The sequence below is a fragment of the Culex quinquefasciatus genome, chromosome 1, assembly GCF_015732765.1.
Source record: "Culex quinquefasciatus strain JHB chromosome 1, VPISU_Cqui_1.0_pri_paternal, whole genome shotgun sequence".
Lineage (NCBI taxonomy): Eukaryota > Metazoa > Arthropoda > Insecta > Diptera > Culicidae > Culex > Culex quinquefasciatus.
Window position 1 is genome coordinate 62,755,226 of NC_051861.1, and position 21,175 is coordinate 62,776,400.

Genomic DNA, 21,175 nt, shown 5'->3' on the forward strand with positions numbered 1-21,175 from the left:
TGGTTTATAGGATCTTTTATAAAAGAAAATCCAGATCTGTTGAACTGAAAATCTCACTTTGCGGAGTTCGTTTTTTGCACTTTTTTATAAGATTTTTTCAGTTCGACTACGATTACACAAAAAAGTGTCGTATGAAAAAGTGCGAAAACGAACTCAGCCAAGTGCGATTTTCAGTTACTGTGCACAGAACTTTGGTACAGACTCTTGTTTTGGAAAATATTATACAGGATTAAATCTAGCAACACTGTTGTGCCGAAAACAACTCACAGGATTAGTCGACATTCGCGACATTCATGCGCGAACTGTCAAACGAACCTCGAAAATTTTCACTGTTGTTTTGCACCCTTCGCAACACATTCACTGTTGTTTTGCACCCTTCGCAACACATTCGTTACGAGATTGGAGTGAACTAAAATTTTATTTTAACTTTAAATTGGCCTCAAGAAAAACAAAATAGGTACCTCCTCAGCTGTACCTTTTTTGTAAGCAAGCAAAAACTGGCGTGCTCCACCAACCCGGTTCCATCGTGGCAAGTAGCCGTGGTAGGTTTGTTTTGATAATTTGTCTCTACCTCGTACACCACTCAGCTGTGCGCATAAAATTAAATTCGATTTAATTTAATCGTCTCTTGTAGTGAAATTTTATCAAAATCCTCCCGTACCAGCCGTCGCCGGCAAAATGCATAAGAGCAGCAAGCAGTTTACCCGAGCAGCGACTACACAAGACGACGTCACTTGGAATCATTACGCGGTGGTAGATGGGCCTTGTGTTCCAGAGTTGGTCAGCTTCGAGGCAGCCCAATCCGGATGGGAGCGATAATTAGGTGGCAAGGTACCAGCAGCAACAAATCCGTTTCAAATTTCCCGCATCAAGATTAGTCCCTCGCGACTGCTGACGTTGTGCCACACTGGCCGTTCGGCCTGCTACCGGCGGATTCTGCTAAACTTCCGCGAGTCCCATCGTCCAGTTTCAAGTAAGTTATTGAGTTATTCATTACGATTCAATTGAAAAAATTCAGCTGGGCAAGTCAAAGTCTAAACAGGGACAGTTGAATTTGATGGATTAAAAGCTTGAAATTTGGAAAACGTATCTCAATATTTGTTTTTCTGTGTCTGTTTTATCCAAAACCAATCAAAAACATTCAAGTATTGTGTCCCGATTCGCCCCAGATGACTTTAACTGATGCTCAATTTGTTTGTATCAAAAATTAAACTTTTTGAATTATAACATTTTTTACGTAGAATTTTTAAATTAGGGTGCCGTATTTGTTGATAGTCACTATTCGTTTCAGGTGCTGGCGGCTTCAAGCCCAACTGGTACAGTTACATGTTGACAACAAGCTGTCCGAGCTGACTGGTGTGGATGTCCTCGAACGGAAGCATCACGATTCTTCCAGCATACGAAATGACACTTCGTTAACATCTTTTGTAAGTTGTTTTTGTTGTTTAGATTTGATTATAATTTTTTAATCAAAAATCCGTTCTTTTAGGGATCAATGCATGAATATCGAGTCTCTGAGAAATCAGTCCACCAAAACGCTGACAGCAATCTGAATCATCGATCAGGACTCAGGCTGCGCGTGGTCACATGATCACATTTTTTTAGCTAGATTTTCTTATCGCGTGTGTGGATCATCTTCAGATCAAGTGACACGAGTAAGTTTATTTCAATTTGATCCATTTGCCTAATAATTCACTTCCAAATTATAATTGTATATTACTCCGTTGAATGTTGAATCTGGTGAAAATTTATCAAATTCTTTGCATATAGTATTTTAAATGAAAATTTTCTGGTCAAATATAAGTACTTTTGAATCAAATCTGATGCTTAATTTGATAAGAAAGTAAACCAAAATGTCCCCTTCAAAACTGCGTCAGGCTGAAAAAGAATTTGAAAATTACATCAGATTCAAGATTCAACGGAGTAAAAAAATTTCAAACTTTGGTAAATTTACGTAGATTTCATCGGAAATTTACTTGTTTTCGAAGCACTACTTGTTCAGCACAATTACAACGAATGTCATTTAAATTTAAAATGAAGTTGATGTAAATTTACATCATTAATGACGTGCACTTTTGGTACATCATAAATGATGTAAATTTACCGAATTATTTTTTTCTGTGTAGGATGTTCGGTGTTACTGCTGCTACCCGCTGCCGACTGAGCCATCTTCGCATTTTATATTCGAGCGGCTAAAGCATCAACTTGTTCAGGTCGAGGCACAGGCAGTGAGCCAGCGAAGTATGAGAGCGATAGAAAGAGAACCAAACATAACTATTTTTAGTTCGGGTAGTTTTGAAGTCAACGTTTGGCAGAAATAGATTGGATATATGGGTAATTCTCCGCCAACTCACACAGCAGTTGCCCCGACCCCTCTTCGATTTGCGTGAAACTTTGTCCTAAGGGGTAACTTTTGTCCCTGATCACGAATCCGAGGTCCGTTTTTTGATATCTCGTGACGGAGGGGCGGTACGACCCCTTCCATTTTTGAACATGCGAAAAAAGAGGTGTTTTTCAATAATTTGCAGCCTAAAACGGTGATGAGATAGAAATTTGGTGTCAAAGGGACTTTTATGTAAAATTAGACGCCCGATTTGATGGCGTACTCAGAATTCCGAAAAAACGTATTTTTCATCGAAAAAAACACTAAAAAAGTTTTAAAATCCTCCCATTTTCCGTTACTCGACTGTAAAAATTTTGGAACATGTCATTTTATGGGAAATTTAATGTACTTTTCGAATCTACATTGTCCCAGAAGGGTCATTTTTCATTTAGAACAAAATTTTTCATTTTAAAATTTCGTGTTTTTCTAACTTTGCAGGGTTATTTTTTAGAGTGTAACAATGTTCTACAAAGTTGTAGAGCAGACAATTACAAAAATTTTGATATATAGACATAAGGGGTTTGCTTATAAAAATCACGAGTTATCGCGATTTTACGAAAAAAAGTTTTGAAAAAGTTGGTCGTCATCGATCATGGCCGTTCATGGTCACCCGCGACAGACACGGACGACGAAACAAAGAGAAACGCAAAAAGTAACTTTTTCAAAACTTTTTTTCGTAAAATCGCGATAACTTGTGATGTTTATAAGCAAACCCCTTATGTCTATATATCAAAATTTTTGTAATTGTCTGCTCTACAACTTTGTAGAACATTAAACACTCTAAAAAATAACCCTGCAAAGTTAGAAAAAACACGAAATTTTAAAATGAAAAATATTGTTCTAAATGAAAAAATGACCCTTCTGGGACAATGAAGATTCGAAAAGTACATTAAATTTCCCATAAAATGACATGTTCCAAAATTTTTTACAGTCGAGTAACGGAAAATGGGAGGATTTTTAAAACTTTTTTAGTGTTTTTTTCGATGAAAATACGTTTTTTCGGAATTCTGAGTACGCCATCAAATCGGGCGTCTAATTTTACATAAAAGTCCCTTTGACACCAAATTTCTATCTCATCACCGTTTCAGGCTGCAAATTATTGAAAAACACCTCTTTTTTCGCATGTTCAAAAATGGAAGGGGTCGTACCGCCCCTCCGTCACGAGATATCAAAAAACGGACCTCGGATTCGTGATCAGGGACAAAAGTTACCCCTTAGGACAAAGTTTCACGCAAATCGAAGAGGGGTCGGGGCAACTTTTCCCGATTTCGTGTGAGTTGGTAGAGAATTACCCATATGATTTACATTAAATAGGAATTTACAGGAAGCCGAACGCGGGTAGAAATTCATCAGATTTGAGTTTCCATGCTCAACGTTTCCATTAGATTCATGATTTACATTAGATTTAGGTTTACATCGGAGTAATTTCCATTATTTTTTGCTCATTACATCATATTTCAACATTACATTGAGTGAGTTTACATAAGAAACAGCAATTACGTGCTGTGTAAATTCACATATTTTTTTCTGTGTACCACAAAATTGAGCACTTTTTACCACACACGGACGTCACGCGTGCTCTACAGTAAATTAAGCGCCAAAATTCGGATATTGGAGGTAGACCAATTCTGTTATTGTCAATCGATCGGGCGTCGAAAATCGATCGTCCATGATTTTTCGCAGATTTTTCGAATGAATATTTCTCGAGAAATGTTTTGGGAACGAAGCTGGAATTGGCGTCGGAGCCAAAAGCAAACCCTATACCTTTCTTTAGTAAGAAAGGCAAAAACGTTAAAAACGTCAACACACGAAAAAAGGCAGAACGAAGTTTGTCGGGTAAGGCTTGTTTTTAATATATTTGCAGCGATCAGTGTTAATAATTTGCATTTTTCGCTTTTTTTATTTAACAAAAGACTTTGTCACTAAAAATTTGTGCTGGAAAAATTAGTTTTTGCTTACTTATTTATTTAAAAAAATAGAAAAAAAACTTCAACGTGAAGTACACAGTTGAACAACTCAAAGAAATTTATACTTAGATCAATAATTTTGTTTTCTTGCACCATTGAATAAAATCAGCAGGTTTATAATATAACAACATTCTTCACATTTGAATTTATTGATATTTTTCAACTCAAAAGTTTAAAAATATCAAGTTAGAAATTATAAGAATTAAATTCAAACATGAAGAATGTTGTTATAATATGTTAAAATTTGATCTCAATCTATTTTTTTAAATTCAAGCAATCAATTTATTAACTTAATATTTCATAAACAGTAGGAGCCCAGAAAAGTGACCCCTGCTCCACAAGCGGAAAACGGTTTTTGGGTCATTTTAAGCATATGCGTAAATTTTGAGCGAAATTGGATGAGATTAACCCATTGATACCCGAGCCTAAAGCTGGCGAAAAAATGTGTTTCTTGCAAAATGATTTTTAAATCGCTAATAACTTTTCAGGATCGAGTTTTACAGCTTTGGTATATTGTACAAAGTTGTAGAGCATTAAATTTTCAATAAGAATCTCACTTTTGGGAATATTTGGATGGAAATAGCACACCGTGCAGACCAAGCCGTAAGTAACTTGGGTTTTCCATACATTTTTTCGATTTTTCCCATACAAACTTCACCTCCGAGTATCAATGGGTAAATGATGACCGATTTTGCTCATATTTGGCCCAGAGTCCTAAAATTGGTCAAGGAACAATATTTAGCTTGTGGAGCGAGATTTTGAAAAAAAGTTCCATATTCTGGGCACCATAATGAACAGCCTCAAGGGCCGGTCATAGAACTATTTTGAAAAGCTATCGCGGGCCGGACGTTGGACAGGCCTGGTCTCAACCGTACTGCCTTCGAGGCCATCGGCAAGTTCCAGAAAAATTGCTACTGGCTTTGCGACGCTTGTGCTGGTCGTTCCGATCAATTTGTACAGTCGATGGATGTTGATGACGATCCTTCACCTGCGACTGATGTTTCTAAGCTGAGTGAAGCTGTTGAAAAACTTAGCGGAATCGTGAACGAGCTCTCCGGTCAGATGAAGGAAAAGAGCTCGAAAAAAAGTTTCGCTGATGTTGTCTTCCCTGGTTCGAAACGCGAACGAGAAGACGACGTAAACAATGAACCTCCAGCGAAGATCAAAACAGTTTGTGGTACGCGCACCATCCAGCACAAGATCAAGACGGTGGTCAATGAAAGGGAGTTGTTTTGGGTTTACCTTGGCCGACTTGATCCCTGTCACACCGATGAAGAAATCGCCGAAATGACTCAGGAATGCCTCGACCTCCCTGAACCACCCAAGGTGAAAAGGCTCGTCAAGAAAGACGCGGACACCTCCAAGCTGTCCGTCGTGTCGTTCCGAGTTCTGCTTCCCGATGACTTACGGGACACTGCACTTCAACCGGACACCTGGCCGACTGGAGTGACGGTTCGCGAGTTCGACTCGATCTGCGACCCTCACCTAGATTTCGACAATTGTGAGCATCACCTCATCTATGTTGCTGACCTGGGACGTTTTCACAAAAGCCGTTTGGAAGTGCCCCGTGCCCCCGTCACAGCTGTGCCACACCATTCTTCATCACCAAGCTATTGTTCCTGCTCTTGTATGCGTCCCGGCCCTGTGTACGGCCACGGCAACGGGGCCTTCCGAGCCGCTCTAGCAGGCAAGTACATCCATTCGACAAGAACCATTCCGCGCCTTGATGCGTCGCTACATTACAGTGAGCTGCCAACCGCCGACAATGTTATGCCGAGGCCAGAGATTGACGCTGCTGCTGTTGCGGATGGTCTGGGACGCATGTACCGAAGCTTTGAGGTTGATCCCCGCTTCCCCGTCACAACTGAGCCCCTCGCCGCTTCCGTCACTTCGAGTTCCAGCCATCTTAGTCGTCCCGGCCTTGTGAACGAGACCAGAAGCGGGGTCAACTACAGCCTGCTCTCAGGCAAGTACTTGCACTTTCCCAGGCATTTCCACTCATCTCATGCCGAGCACGATCAACCGCTGCCGCTCACCGGTCCTTGCCAGCAAAATCTTCACGGTGCTGACGCTGAAGTTGCTGATCATCCGGGACGCACGTACCACGGCAATGTGGAATGCCCCCGCTCCCCCGTCACAGTCGCGCCATCCAGTTCCGGTGAATATGTCTGTTCGAGCTCACCTAGTCGTCCCGGCGCTGTGTGCGGTCAAGTATGTGGGGCTTCCGGCCTGCCCGCTCAGGCGAGTACACATGCATTGATCCCAACTCTCCCGCACTCAATGATTGCACTTTGCAGCGGCCTGCTGTTCCGAATGGCGTAATCAGCGTTTATTACCAAGACGTAAGAGGCCTCAGAGCGAAGATTGACGACATGTACTTAGCATCGCAAGATTGTGGGCACGATGTAATCATTCTGACGGAGACGAATTTGAAAGACGACATCACATCACTGCAACTCTTCGGATCAGCATTCAACGTGTTTCGTTGCGACCGGAGCCGGAAGAACAGCGAGAAGCAGAGCTTTGGCGGAGTCTTGATCGCAGTATCTAAACACTACAGCAATGCACACGAAGTCGAAACAGCTCGGGACAATGAACTTGAGCAATTGTGTGTAGCAGCGAGCATTCAGGGCGAAAATTTTCTATTCTGTGCCATTTATGTTCCACCTGAGAAGAGATCTGATGTCAACCTTATCAATGAGCACATTGCGACCATCGATGAGTTGCGAGGTACGAGGTGCGCAGACCACACAACCGTTGTCTGTGGCGACTATAATCAATCCCATGTTCAGTGGTCGCTGATTGGCAGCACAGCTCGCCCAACGAGCCCCCTGACTGCCGTATCCGCCATGGCTTTGGTCGATGGAATGGATTATCTCAACCTGTGTCAAACTAATCTGGTACATAATTGCTTTGGGCGGATTCTAGACCTCGTTTTTTGCTCGTCGCAGAGATCCATCGCTGTGGATGTGGCTGCATCTGCTCTGGCCAGGGATGCCACTTGGTTTTTTGAAATGTCTGTAAAAAAGTCTGTGTATGTCTGTGCATTTGTCTAAAATTCAAATATATCAATTCACAGTCATTGAAATCGATCAGAAATCGCGTTTTTAAGCATTTGAAGTCTAACGAAATAAGTTTCGACGAAAAAGATTACAAAATATTAATTCAATGAAGTTTTTTTTTAAAGTCTGTGTACCTCAAAAAATGTCTGGCACAAGCTCAAAAGTCTGTGAAACACAGACAAATCTGTGTATCTGGCATCCCTGGCTCTGGCGCTACCGGTTGATTCGCATCATCCTCCCCTAGTCTGCCACTTTCCCATCTTCAAGCGACCTCAGGAACGCAGAGGCAACTCGGCGAACCCAGCGCTGCGCCAGCTAAATTTCCGCAAAATCGATTTCGCTGCTATGACGACATTCTTGCTCAGTGTAGACTGGAGTCTATGTTTGACAAACCTTGGTGTTGATGAGATGGCATTATTCGGAACTGGATGAATCAACACGTGCCTACAGTAAGGCCCCGCGTGTCCCCCGCTTGGAGCAACAGCCGTCTGAGGCAAATGAAACGACTTAAGAACGCATGTCAGCGAGCGCTGCACCGTCGTCGCTCTGTTGTCAACAAGATGAAGTTTAGGAGATCAAGCGATGCATACAGGAAACTCAACTCTACACTGTATAAGTCGTACGTGTTGCGTGTCCAGATGAACCCTCGGCGTAATCCCCGCGGGTTTTGGAGCTTTGTGAACGCGAAAAGAAAGAGCAAAGACATCCCTGACAGTGTCTTTCTTGACCAACACGAGTCTGGATCTCCAGAGATGTCCTGTGATCTGTTTGCACAGCATTTCAAAAGTGTTTTTGCTGCAGGTTGCGCCACTGACGAGGAAGCTGCGGTTGCTGCAAACAACGTTCCCGAGAACCTTCTTGACCTTTCAACATTCGACGTGTCAGCTGATATGGTAAAGCAAGCGCTAGCAAAGCTAAAGTCGTCTTTTTCCCCAGGGCCAGATGGTATCCCTTCTGTGGTCTACCACCGGTGTGCTGATGCGTTAGTTGCTCCTCTTTTGGCCATTTTCAACAAGTCGTTTTCCCAGCAAACGTTCCCGTCAACTTGGAAGCAGTCATTCATCGTGCCTGTGCACAAGAGTGGTGACAAAAGAAACGTCAGAAACTATCGAGGAGTGACGAACCTGTCCGCAGCCTCCAAATTGTTCGAGATCATCGTCAGCAAAGTGATCCAGCGTCAAGCTATGCGCTACCTGTCTGATGATCAGCATGGTTTCATCCCGAAGCGTTCGGTGACCACGAATCTTTTGGAATTCACCTCAACATGCATCGGCCACTTGAAGAACAAAGCGCAAGTTGACGTGATATACACCGATCTCAAGGCCGCTTTTGACCGCATCGACCACAACGTCCTGCTGAGTAGGCTTTCTCGCCTCAGCTTGTCTGTACAACTGGTAAACTGGCTAGGGTCTTACTTGGTGGGTCGTTCGCTTCGGGTTCGTCTAGGGACGAGTGTTTCAGCTATTTTTGTGAACAATTCGGGAGTACCGCAAGGAAGCAATTTGGGACCGCTTCTATTTATCCTGTTTTTCAACGACGTGCTGTTTTTGCTAGGACCTGGTTGCGCCCTTGTGTACGCTGATGACCTAAAGCTATTCCTGCCGATCAAAACAACAGATGATTGCTGTCGATTACAAGCTCTTCTGGACATTTTCGTCTCCTGGTGTCGGCGCAACAAGCTCGTCGTAAACATTTCCAAGTGCTTGGTCATGTCATTCACACGTAGCAAACCGATGATCCCGTTTGACTACAGCATCGATGGAGTCGTCCTGCAAAAGGTTGACCAAGTGAGAGATCTTGGAGTTTTGATGGATCCTAAGCTGACATTTGACCTCCAACGAGTTTTGGTGATTTCCAAGGCCAATCGGCAGCTTGGATTCATTTCCAAAATTTCGAAGGATTTTCGAGATCCATACTGCTTGAAATCACTGTACTGCTCCCTCGTTCGGCCCATCCTAGAGTACGCTGCCATTGTGTGGTTGCCCTACCAGCTAACGTGGATTTTGCGAATCGAACGTGTGCAGAAGCAGTTCATCCGGAGGGCCCCGAGAAGCTTGCCCTGGAGGGATCCAGTTAATTTGCCTCCGTATCCAGCTCGATGTCGGCTGCTGAACATCCAACCCCTTCAGTCCAGGCGTACAACGCAGCAGGCAACTTTTGTTGCTAAGTTGTTGAACGGTGAAGTTGACTCTCCGAATCTGCTCTCTCTTATCAACTTCCGCACACCGCAAAGAACGCTTCGTGACTCAACGCTACTAGCCCGCAGATTCCACCGTACAGCCTATGGTTTCAACGAACCAGTTTCCAGCATGATCCGAGCCTTCACAGCAGTAGAAGATTTGTTTGAATTTGATGAATCGTCTGTCCGTTTTCGTGATAAAATCAACCGTACTCAAACTTTTATTCATTAAGACAAACATTGTCAGATGAATGTATATAAACAATTAAACAATTAAACAATTCTGTTTTTTTTTTTAATATCTTTTTAGAGCACATGCAAGTTTCAAATTTGGAATCCGATCGCGTTGTTCTGTGTCTGTTCTAACAGAAGCCAATCAAGGTAACCAAAATATTGTGTAAAATCGTGGCCAAAACAGAAGACATAATTCACCCCATGTATACCGATTCATCCGGTTGCCGGTTTTGAAAATAGTTATAAACTAGTTTAGGCCGTTGCAAATATTTTTTGAAGTTTATGTCCCTCGGCTCTGACCAAAGTCGAAGGGGAGGGGGCAAAAATAAAAAAATACAAAAATTGAAATTACAAGCCAAGGTTTCAAAATTTGGATGAAAAACGTGTTTTAAAATGCATTTTACAGGCGTACAGTGGCTTTCCAATCATTACTTTTAAAAATATCGAGGTATTGACGGATTTTTTTTTTCGCAGTACAAAAAAACTTTTCGTGGGACTGTACATTGGTATTTCATGAAAATTTAAAATGTTTTCAAAGGAGTTCAAACATGCTAAACATGATTATAAACGCGGGAAAATGCATTTTAACTGGTTTTCAGTTGATTAAACTTTAATTTTCATTAAAATTTTGAAATTTTTCGAAAAATTCTTTTTTTTGCCCCCTGTTTATTCAAGCCAACTTTGAAGAGGGGGGGGCGACATAAACTTTGAAAAATGTTTGCAACGGCCTTAACCCTTAAAAATAAAATTTCATTTTAATAAACGTGGAATGCTACATCAGTGGATAAGATCCATTTTTTCTTTCTTGGCTTTATGAATGCTGTGAACACAAGCGCTATAGGTGGGGATTTCTCATGCCGTTCCAAAACTTGTTTGTAGGTTTTATTTGCACCATCGAAAGCAGTGTTCAGCAAGGTTTAACGTGATCAACACGTAAGCTAGCAAGAAACAAGATATTGGCCGCGTGCTCGTTCATTTAGACAGTTCGTAAAAAAGGTATTTAATGTAGTGTTTGTTTGGTGGACAACATTCTTTAATCGTCATTGCGTTTTAGTAAAAAAAATGTTAAATGCAACGGATGACGAAGTGCATTAGATCTGTGCTGTGTGGTGAAAAATGATTGAATGGGAAATCACGAAAAAGTATCTACAAAAACAAAGCAACAGACATAATGCTCGACGAATCAACCGACAGCTACTGAATCTATATCAATGTATATATTCATTCACACACGTACTGTCAATTAACTGTGAATATAGGAAAAGGTGAGGCTTATATATTAACTCACTATAAAAAACACTGAAAGCTCCTCATGCATCGCTTATATACTATGTACAGTTAAACCTCGCATAGTGCGCAGGCGTTACGCTTTTTATTTCGTCAATTTCTCAAACATGGCATAATATTAATGCAATCATTTTGAAGCGATTTGTTCGGCTTGTTCCAATCTACAATCAGCTTCAAAAAGATTGCAAAAATATTAAGTCATATTAAAGGCTACCAACTCTTGCTGAGCTAAAATCCGTATACTTTGCCGACATGACACTATGGTATGACAAAAATGTCAAGGAATTATTTAGATAAATTTGGAATTTGGGAATTAAAAATATTTTTGTTAAACGTTTAAAAGTTCACGAAATATCAAGTTTGCTTTTACGAATAATATCGTTGTCAGTATTTTCGCGAAAACATTTCTAAAGCTTTTATTGGAAAGGTCCTATAAATACAAGCACAACACAAGATTTCACAAGCTTTAGAAAACCTTTTATCTTTTATTTGATAAATATGTTTTGTAAGGAATTTGAAAAGAACAATTATTTGCAGGCCAAGGATTGATACCTAAGAGCATGCAATGGCACTGAACTTGTTGCGTTCTCTTCGGTTGACGTCCACGTAAGGAACATCCTGGAAGGAGCGTAACTAACTACATCCGTAGTTCTGTTAGATCATCCGAATTATCTTGATCAGAACAGTAAAGCTCTGGTTCCTTGCGAGTGTCCTATTTTCTTACCTCCACGTTGGCTTGGTTTTCATGATGACCTAGCTGGTGGCCTGTGGAAACGGATCGTAAACCTTTGACCACCGCGGGTCAGAGTCGAGACGGCTAAAAGAAAGGGGCGCAACAATGTGGGAAAGGGAAGTAATTTGTGATTGTAGACGGTATTGTTTTGATTCGCAGTATGTTGAGTCAACTGCTGTGGATATACCTGAAACATCGCACAACGGGGTTTCCCTTCTCTTCATTCTCAGCTACCACCTATCTCCTATTTTATTGTGCTCTTCTGATTCCCAATTCTTCACTGATTCTTCTATTTAATATCCAACATTTGATTTTAATTTTACTAACTTTTGATTCTCTTATCTCTCAAAGCTTTTCCACTCTTTTCTATCAATTGATACTGCTGTAACAAACTTTGTTTTGTTTTTTTTTCCTTAAAATATACTTTTCCTTAATGTACTAGTAATATCAAGTCTATTTATCATTCGCCTAATCTTTTTTGATTTTATTGCGAATTTATTTATTTGAATAATTCTTTATCTGTCCTATAAATTATCATTACTGTAATCTAAGCTTGTTTTGTATCTCTATTTATTAACTATCGTCTAATTTTACATCTAATACATCTAGCTTCTCATTTTTATTCTTCAAAATACGCTCATCATTCTCTTACTATTGATACTTGATTTTTATAAAATAAATTCTCTTTTACTGTCAATTGTTTTCAATCTTCACCCTTTTTTCAAACAAGTGAGGTTTGAGCCCTTACTCAATTTATGGAATGGTTAAAGGATTAACACAAATATTACTATTGTATTTTTGGTAAAATTTTATAACATGCTTAGGACCAAAAATTGTAACAAAACACCGCGACAAAAGAAATAGCAACACATAAACAGACTCAACAATAGGGAAGATTTCAGGAGAAAACAATACACAGTAAATAAAAATAAGTTTTTGAATTCAAACTAAAAATAAAACAGTTTTTGCTTTAATGAAAATTGGTAGGCACACTATAAATGGTTAGGCGCTTATACTTACATCAAACCCTACGTAATGTACCACCCCCGGCCAAGTTAAAATGCGTAACCGGAAAAGAAGGTGTGCATGCCTGGCACGAACACTCAAAGCGTGTTCTAGCGTGCTGCTCGTACTGACTCAGAGCAAGGGTGAGATGTAGGTGTAAGGGCAGTGCGTGTTCGTCGGGAACCTAGTGCATAAGATCGGTCAAGGCCCGTTCTTACACTGAAAATTGCGAATTGCGAATTTGAAAAGAACAATTATTGACAATCTAGTTTGAACTGAGGAAAACCCGGAAAATTATGCAAGTTATCTCTTTAAAATCAAACTGACAGTTAAATGAAAATGTCTAATAAACAAAAGCTTTGACCCAATCAAAAAAACAATGATTTTTTTAAAAAATTGTTAAAATTCCGTACAAATCCGTACTATGCGAAAAATTCCGTACAAAAAATCCGGCCTGTTTAAAATCCGCGGAGAGGGTCGAAAATCCGTACGGTAAGGAAAAAATCCGTACAGTTGGTAGCTTTAGTCATATTGAAGAACCCGAAGAAATACAAAGCGTAACGCCTGCACACTATGCAAGGTTTAAATGTCAAAACAGCATTCAATTGAGTCCTAAAAGGAAGCTTAAATTTGTGATATTATTGTTCACGACAAGCACAATGACCCTTTGGACGACCGCAAAGGATTTAAATGGAAGGGATTTTTAAATCAATTGTGAAAAATTTACCTCGCGGTCGTTCTTGACAGAAAATAGTTGTTGATCCATATACCCGAGCAGGGGTAAATAACACGGGATTACCAAATTTTGGTACTACTTGGGCAAATAACAGGGACCAAAATGTGCCCTTGGTAATCGATGTAAAATACCATGAAATCATACCAAACCCGCATAAAAATTTTTGATGAACTTACAGTAAATTTTAACGTTACAAAACGATAAAATATATTGTCATTTTGACAGTGTTTTAACAGTAGACAGCATCGTTTTTTAAGATAATTTGCGTCGTATTTTGGGATTTTACCATAAAAAAGGGGGGTTGTTATGCACCGGTACCATAAAAATTTTGAAATTTTTCCATACATTTTTTTACCAAATACGACGCATTTTACTGTTAATCTAATGTTGCATTTTTCATCCAAAACTCGTCCTGACTATAGAAATCATCATACATTAATAATAAAACAGCAAGCATTACAATGCATTGCACAGTCAATTTACAGTTCTTCATGGTTTTTTATCTAGTAAATGATGCGGTAAAAACTATATGCGGACAATAAAACTAATAAGCATTACAATGAATTACACAGTAAAATTATAATTATTTATGGTTTATTCCCCACTAAATGCTACTGTGAAAACTATTTTCGGACATTAAAATAAATAGTAAATAAAGTAAATTTTACAGTAGTTTTATTGTTATTCATAGTATGTTATTTATATTCAACATTGAACCACTTTGTTTATTTGTTCATGAATTGTTAACGCCTTCTTCAGCTTTTTGCAAATCGCCAAAAGGAATCCTTCCACGACGTTTTCTTTCGCTTTCGATTCCGTTTGAAACCCTCGATCGAGACCGGTTCCTGTTCCCCTTCGGGTGGGTGATGCCGTGGTGTGTTCAGTCTGTCCGCCGGTACCTTTTGTCGACTGGAGACTCCGGATTGATTTGCTGGTATTGTTAGTGTTAATAAATGAGAAGACAATTAAGTTAAGAAAAATCTTAATTTAAATAATCAAAATCTGGGGGATGAGACGAGAGAATGCGTAACGTGATTTTCGAATGAGCACAAGCGTGACTTTTTCTTTGCACTTGAATAATTTGTTTTGAAATCTTCTGTGCGCATTTTTTTTTACAAGTTTTCGGAAGACAAATAACTGCGTCAGAAGTGGGTGAAGTTTTGCGAAGTCGGTTTGGAACAAAATGTAAGCAAGAGCTCATTTTGAGACAAAGTACAAGTCTTAATAAATAACGTTTTGTACTAGAAAAAGCGAATCGTGCCCACAATTCGGGCGGAATCAATTGTTGGAGACGACCTCCGGATGAGCGCTGAAAAGAGAGAAATAGCCAGTAGGAAGTGGGTTCATTGGAGAAAGAATGGCTCTACGACGACTTTACTGGTAATGGTTATGGTGATTCGGAGAATAATTACAAAAGGTTCGCTATATCAAAAGAAAAAGAAAAGCAACAAACCAACGGTTCCGCTTTTGAACCGCTCTATTCACCCCCCAGATCAAAATTCTCAGATTTTATTCTGAGATTCTTAAATGCTTTTATTCAAGATATTTAAACAAAAACTTTGGTTATTAAATTTAAAATTTATTTAAGCCCTTAATTTTAAATTTGTCAAATTATCAAATCGAATGCAGACTGTATTTGAATTTTTGAACCCATAGTTTCTAATTTAATTTTTTATACCGTCGTTTTTTAATTTTATATTTTCAGGATTTGGGAGTTTTGAAATTGTAGAATTTCAATTTGCTTTAAATTTTAAAATTTTCTTTTTTCAAGCTTTGGAAAAAAAATATTTAAATGTATAATTTTCAAATGTTTAAATTGCTAAATTTCAAAATCTAAGATATCTTAACTTTTGAATTCTTCATTTCGTTGATCAAGCTTCCGTGTCCCGTAATCAAATCCAGATTTTTAAGCGAAGATGGCGTTCGATTGGTGAACGCCCGAAATGTCAAAATCACGCAGTGGTACCAACATTACGAAAAAAGTGTGCCATGGCATGACAGCCATACTTTTTTTTTCTAATGTTGGTGCTACTGCGCGATTTTGACAATTCGGGCGTTCACCAATCGAACGCCATCTTCGCTTAAAAACCTGGCTCCGCACCGTTGCAAATGCCTCCTGTAAAAGAAAAAAAAAACACAAAATAAACTTAAGAAAGTTACCCAAGCAGACCATTGTTTTTTTGCAAGCAGTTGACTTAGTCAAACTTTTCGACACCCTCAGCAAACGTCAAATCAGTACAAACTGGTGCCGAATCTCTTCCAGAAAAGATCCGGCAATAATTTTTATGGTTTGACGTTTGCGGAAAGAATCTTGAAAATTTAAACAAATCACTTAGTGCATCAGACCATGACAAACATCTGCTGCTGCTGCAGGAGGGGTTCCGCCATCTCCAAATTTCATGAAACGCCTGATATTTACATCCCGGAGCTCTTCCGATTCGTTGACGATTGAGGATCCTGTAAAATAGAAAAAAAGGTATTTCCTAAGAGGGCTATAAAAATGGGGCTGGATACACTTCAAACGACGACGACGGAACGTGTGAGTGGCATAAACAATCGGACGCGACTGGCAACTTCTTTCAAACCGTTTCGGAAGAAATTCCAAAACATAACCACACACAAACACTACAAACGTCGGCGATGACGATGCAAAAATCTTGACGCGATTGCCAACTTCTTTGGAACCGGAAGAAGTTCAAAACACACGCACCCACACATGACCGACGACGGAATCTGGCACACATCCTGGACGTATCTGGCAACTTTTATCCAAACCGGTCCGGAAGGACGACGAATCTGGCACAAATCCCGGACGCATCTGGTAACTTCTTCCAAACCGGTCCGGAAGAAGTACCAAAACACACGTACCTACTTCAAACGACGACGATGGCGACGGAATCTGCCCCAAATTGCGGACGCATTAATGTTTTTCACCGGTCCAAATACTCACCAAAAGTTGCTGACACTAATCCTCTTCTCCCCCGGATCAGTCATCCGGCAGATTTGACGCCGGAGTTCGGTTTTTCACAAGCACACGCGATTTCATTTCGATTAAAACTTTTGAAACTGCGGCCAACACAAACAGGATCGAACACGCATCGCGAGTGAAAAAATTTGACAGCTTGCTCAACCCGCTCAACCATGGTGCGTTCGTTTGGGAGCGTCGTACGGTTCAGGCGACGACGTCAGGTGTCATGGTGTGTTCGTTTTGGGATCCTTATTATTTTATGCCTTTTCTATTGTTGAGTAAAAATGTTAAAATATTAAAATATTAAAATATTAAAATATTAAAATGTTAAAATGTTAAAATGTTAAAATGTTAAAATGTTAAAATGTTAAAATGTTAAAATGTTAAAATGTTAAAATGTTAAAATGTTAAAATGTTAAAATGTTAAAATGTTAAAATGTTAAAATGTTAAAATGTTTAAATGTTTAAATGTTTAAATGTTTAAATGTTTAAATGTTTAAATGTTTAAATGTTTAAATGTTTAAATGTTTAAATGTTTAAATGTTTAAATGTTTAAATGTTTAAATGTATTAATATTTTAATATTTTAATATATTAATAAATTAAATATATTAATATATTAATATATCAATATATTAATAAATTAATATTTTAATAATTTAATATTTTATTATTTTAATATTTTAATATATATATGTATCAATATATTAATAAATTAATATTTTAATATTTTTTTTGTGAGGGAAAAGTTAAATAATTAATGTTTTAATGCTTAAGTTTTTAAAATTATTTGATTTGATTTGAGCTTTTCCCAAAATCGTTTGTGATGTTTTGTTTTAAAATATAACTCGTTTTAAATACTTTTATTACATGATTCAAATTATTTAAAAAAATCGTTAAAAAAGTTCACACTACGCAACTATAACATTACAATGAACGTAATGTAACAAAAAAATTGGAAAAAATGCATTATGAGATTTCCAATACAAAAACCATAAGATTTGATATATTCATGCATTTTACGATAGTTTTATTGTTTCCATTTATAACATTTCCAATAACAAAACCTTCCAATTAGCTGTAACCATGAATTGTATAGTAGCTTCATCGCCATTCCAGTAAAGTTCGAAAAAGTCAACAATAAACTTACCATAAATATTGTAATATGTATTGTAATTGGATGGTTTTAACAGTGCAAATCATCATACATTTTTATGCGGGAAGCCTTGTATGTGGAAGGGCACAACAATACCAAACCATGTTATTCCAAAGGTAAAATAATACCTCAAAATAAAACCATGTCAATACCAAGTTGAGGTCTTCTGGATTTTTGAACATTGCTTGAATACCAAAGCTTGGTATTACCATGGTTTTATGTTTAAGTATTCCCGCGCCCTTGGGAAATCAGATTATGGTATTCCTGTGGTCTTCCATGTACATAATTTTGGTATGATTTCATGGTATTTTACCATCTATTACTGGGCAACCAAGAGCACATTTTGGTCGCTGGTATTTGCACAAGCAATACCAAAATTTGGTATTTTCATACCATTTTTAGTGCAGCATTTGCAGTTGACCGATTCATTCGTGACGGGACAACGTTTGTACGCATATGTTTTCAGTTTTTTGCTAATAACTTTAAAATCTGTAGGAATAGGTACCAAGCGCCGTACCATGGGGTTGGCGCGGTTGGCGACCGCCAAGGGCGCCAAAATCGATGATTGTACAAAATTTTTATGTCAGCTATAACATCCTCATTAGATATTTGAAACAGAAAGGGCGCCGAATTATAAAATAGAATTACAAATAACTAGATAATTTAGCCCTCACTCCGACCAATGAGTTAAAGCACAAACTCCTGGATGAGTATTCTACCGCAAACCTTAGCCAACTGAACGACATGTGCAACAACTCAAGCAACGTTCTTGACCTATGCTTTGCCAGCTCTGGGACACCGATCAACTTTACCCTTCTACCAGCTCCTCTGCCTTTGGTGAAAGACGTGCGCCACCACTTTCCGTTTCTTGTTTCCATTTCCTGTATGACGCTCGATTTTCGTGATGTTGCTGGCAATACGTTCATGGACTATCGTAAGGGAAACTACGATGGCATGAACAACTTCCTGACCAACATTAATTGGAACCAACTACTGGCCAACCTTGACGCCGACACAGCTGCTGATACTTGGACAGGTGTTCTAACAGACGCCATCAACACCTTCGTTCCAAGGAAACAGCGCCAGCCTCCAAGACATCCACCGTGGTCAACACCTCGACTGCAGATTTTGAAGTCCAGGAAACGCGCTGCCCTCAAGAAATACGCCAAACACCCGACAGATCGATGGAGAAACCATTATAGGTCAAGAAACCGGAAGTACAGTATCCTGAACAAACAACTTTTTCGTCGCCACCAACACCGAATCCAAAGCCGATTGAAACGAGACCCCAAGAAGTTCTGGAACCACGTAAACGAGCAACGGAAAGAGACAGATCTACCAACTGCGATGATACTCGACGGTGAAGAGGCTACTTCCACCGAGAGTATAAGCGATCTGTTTCGTCGCCAGTTCAGCAGCGTATTCACCAACGAAGCAGTAGGGGAAACGCATATTGCTAAGGCTTCTAGCAACGTTCCACTGCGACCTCCCATTGGACCTCACCCGGTGGTCACTTCCAAGTCCATCCGTCGTGCCTGCGCCTCTCTCAAAGGTTCTACCAGCTGCGGCCCAGACGGCATCCCCGCGTTTGTGCTAAAAAAGTGTTGCGATGCACTCGCGGAACCATTGGCTCAACTCTTCAATACCTCGCTTGCTACTGGAGTTTTCCCGTGTTGCTGGAAGAAGTCCTTTGTTTTCCCAGTCCACAAGAAGGGCCCAAAACGTGATGTCCGGAACTATCGCGGAATTGCTGCCCTCTGCGCAGTCAGCAAACTGTTCGAAGTAATCGTGCTGGATTTCATTAAGTTCAACTGCTGTGACTATGTCGCCCTGGAACAGCACGGCTTCATGGCGAAACGTTCCACCAACTCTAACTTGGTCTCCTACTCGTCCTTCATTCTTCGAACCATGCAGCAACGGAAGCAGATCGATGCCATCTATACGGACCTATCAGCGGCTTTCGACAAGCTGAACCACCGCATTGCTGTTGCGAAACTGGAACGCCTAGGTTTCGGCGGGCCCATGCTCGATTGGCTACGCTCCTATCTCACTGGCCGTGAAATGAGCGTTAAAATCGGTGACGTGATTTCCGCTGCTTTCTCTGTTTTTCAGGCATTCCGCAAGGAAGCCATCTGGGCCCTCTGATCTTCCTCCTCTACATGAACGACGTGCATCATCTTTTAGGCTGTCACAAACTGTCGTATGCGGATGATATCAAACTGTTCACCGTTGTCGAGAATGATACCGACTGCCAGTTTCTTCAGGAGCAGCTCGACCTGTTCGCCAACTGGTGCTCCGAAAACAGGATGGTTCTGAACGCTTCCAAGTGCTCGGTTATCTCTTTCACACGCAAGCGCAACACAATGTCTTTCCACTACACACTTTCAAACACCACCATACCTAGGACCTCCTGTGTGAAAGATTTAGGTGTGATGCTGGATAGCAAAATGACGTTTGCTGACCACATTACGTATACAGTCTCCAAGGCTTCCAAAACTCTTGGCTTCATCTTTAGGATAGCTAAAAACTTCCGGGATTTAGGCTGTCTCAAAGCTCTTTATTGTTCGTTGGTCCGCTCTACTTTAGAGTACTGTTGTATTGTTTGGGCTCCCTTCTACCAGAACGCGATTCAACGCGTGGAGTCGGTCCAGCGGAAGTTCGTTAAGTACGCGCAACGTCACATTATCTGGCCTGATCCCGCCAATCCACCGAGTTACGCAGAGCGCTGTAAAATGCTTAATCTCGAACTTCTTACAGTAAGGCGTGAAGTTTCCAAGGCGACCTTCGTTGCAGATCTCCTTCGATCGTCCATCGATTGTCCTGCCGTTTTGCAACTGGTAAACATAAACACTCGCCCTCGCGTACTCCGCAATCACTCGTTCTTGACTGTCCACAGGGCTCTCACAAACTATGGGCAGAACGAACCGGTTTCAAGTATGTGTCGTGTTTTTAACTTGTGCTCAGATCTGTTTGACTTTGACATCTCCCGTGACACAATCAAAAAACGATTCCTTAATCACCTGAAATCCCATCCCTAACCTGACGATACACACGTAGATTTTAGAACTGTGATATTTTTTTTAATTTATTGAGTTAGTTTTAAGAGTGACCCGGTCTTGTATCATTTGAGTTTTGTGTACTTGTTGATGCGATAAGATGAGGTGGTTTTGTGCCTTTTTGAGAAAGTGTCTTTTATCGATAACCAGACACAGCTCAAGGGGGCTTTTGTCCACCTCCAATAAAGAAAAAATAACAAAAATAACAAAAATTTGGTTTAAAATATAAAAAAAATAGGGGCGTCAATTGTATGAATATTTATACTGAAGTGTTTTAAAAGTTCATACTTAATGCTCAAGTGGCAGAAAGTTAAAGGAGTTCTAGAAGAACTTCTCAAAATAAATACTCGTTAATGTTTGGACCGTTGTACACACAATGAAGTTTAAGTCATACCTTTCAGACTAAAAAA

General features: G+C 39.8%; 1 protein-coding gene and 1 long non-coding RNA gene across 2 annotated transcripts; both read left to right on the forward strand.

The window, feature by feature from the left end:
* Positions 1-234: 234 nt before the first annotated feature.
* Positions 235-10,074, forward strand: LOC119766079. The gene is made up of 5 exons (XR_005276944.1): positions 235-542; positions 635-973; positions 1,292-1,427; positions 1,490-1,655; positions 9,902-10,074. It is a non-coding gene; the product is annotated as an uncharacterized LOC119766079 (long non-coding RNA).
* A 7,995-nt stretch (positions 10,075-18,069) lies between these two features.
* On the forward strand, positions 18,070-19,854 carry LOC119769969. The gene has a single exon (XM_038263916.1). It carries the CDS (start codon positions 18,454-18,456, stop codon positions 19,852-19,854), a length of 1,401 nt encoding a protein of 466 aa, XP_038119844.1. The 5' UTR covers positions 18,070-18,453.
* The last annotated feature ends 1,321 nt before the right edge of the window (positions 19,855-21,175 follow it).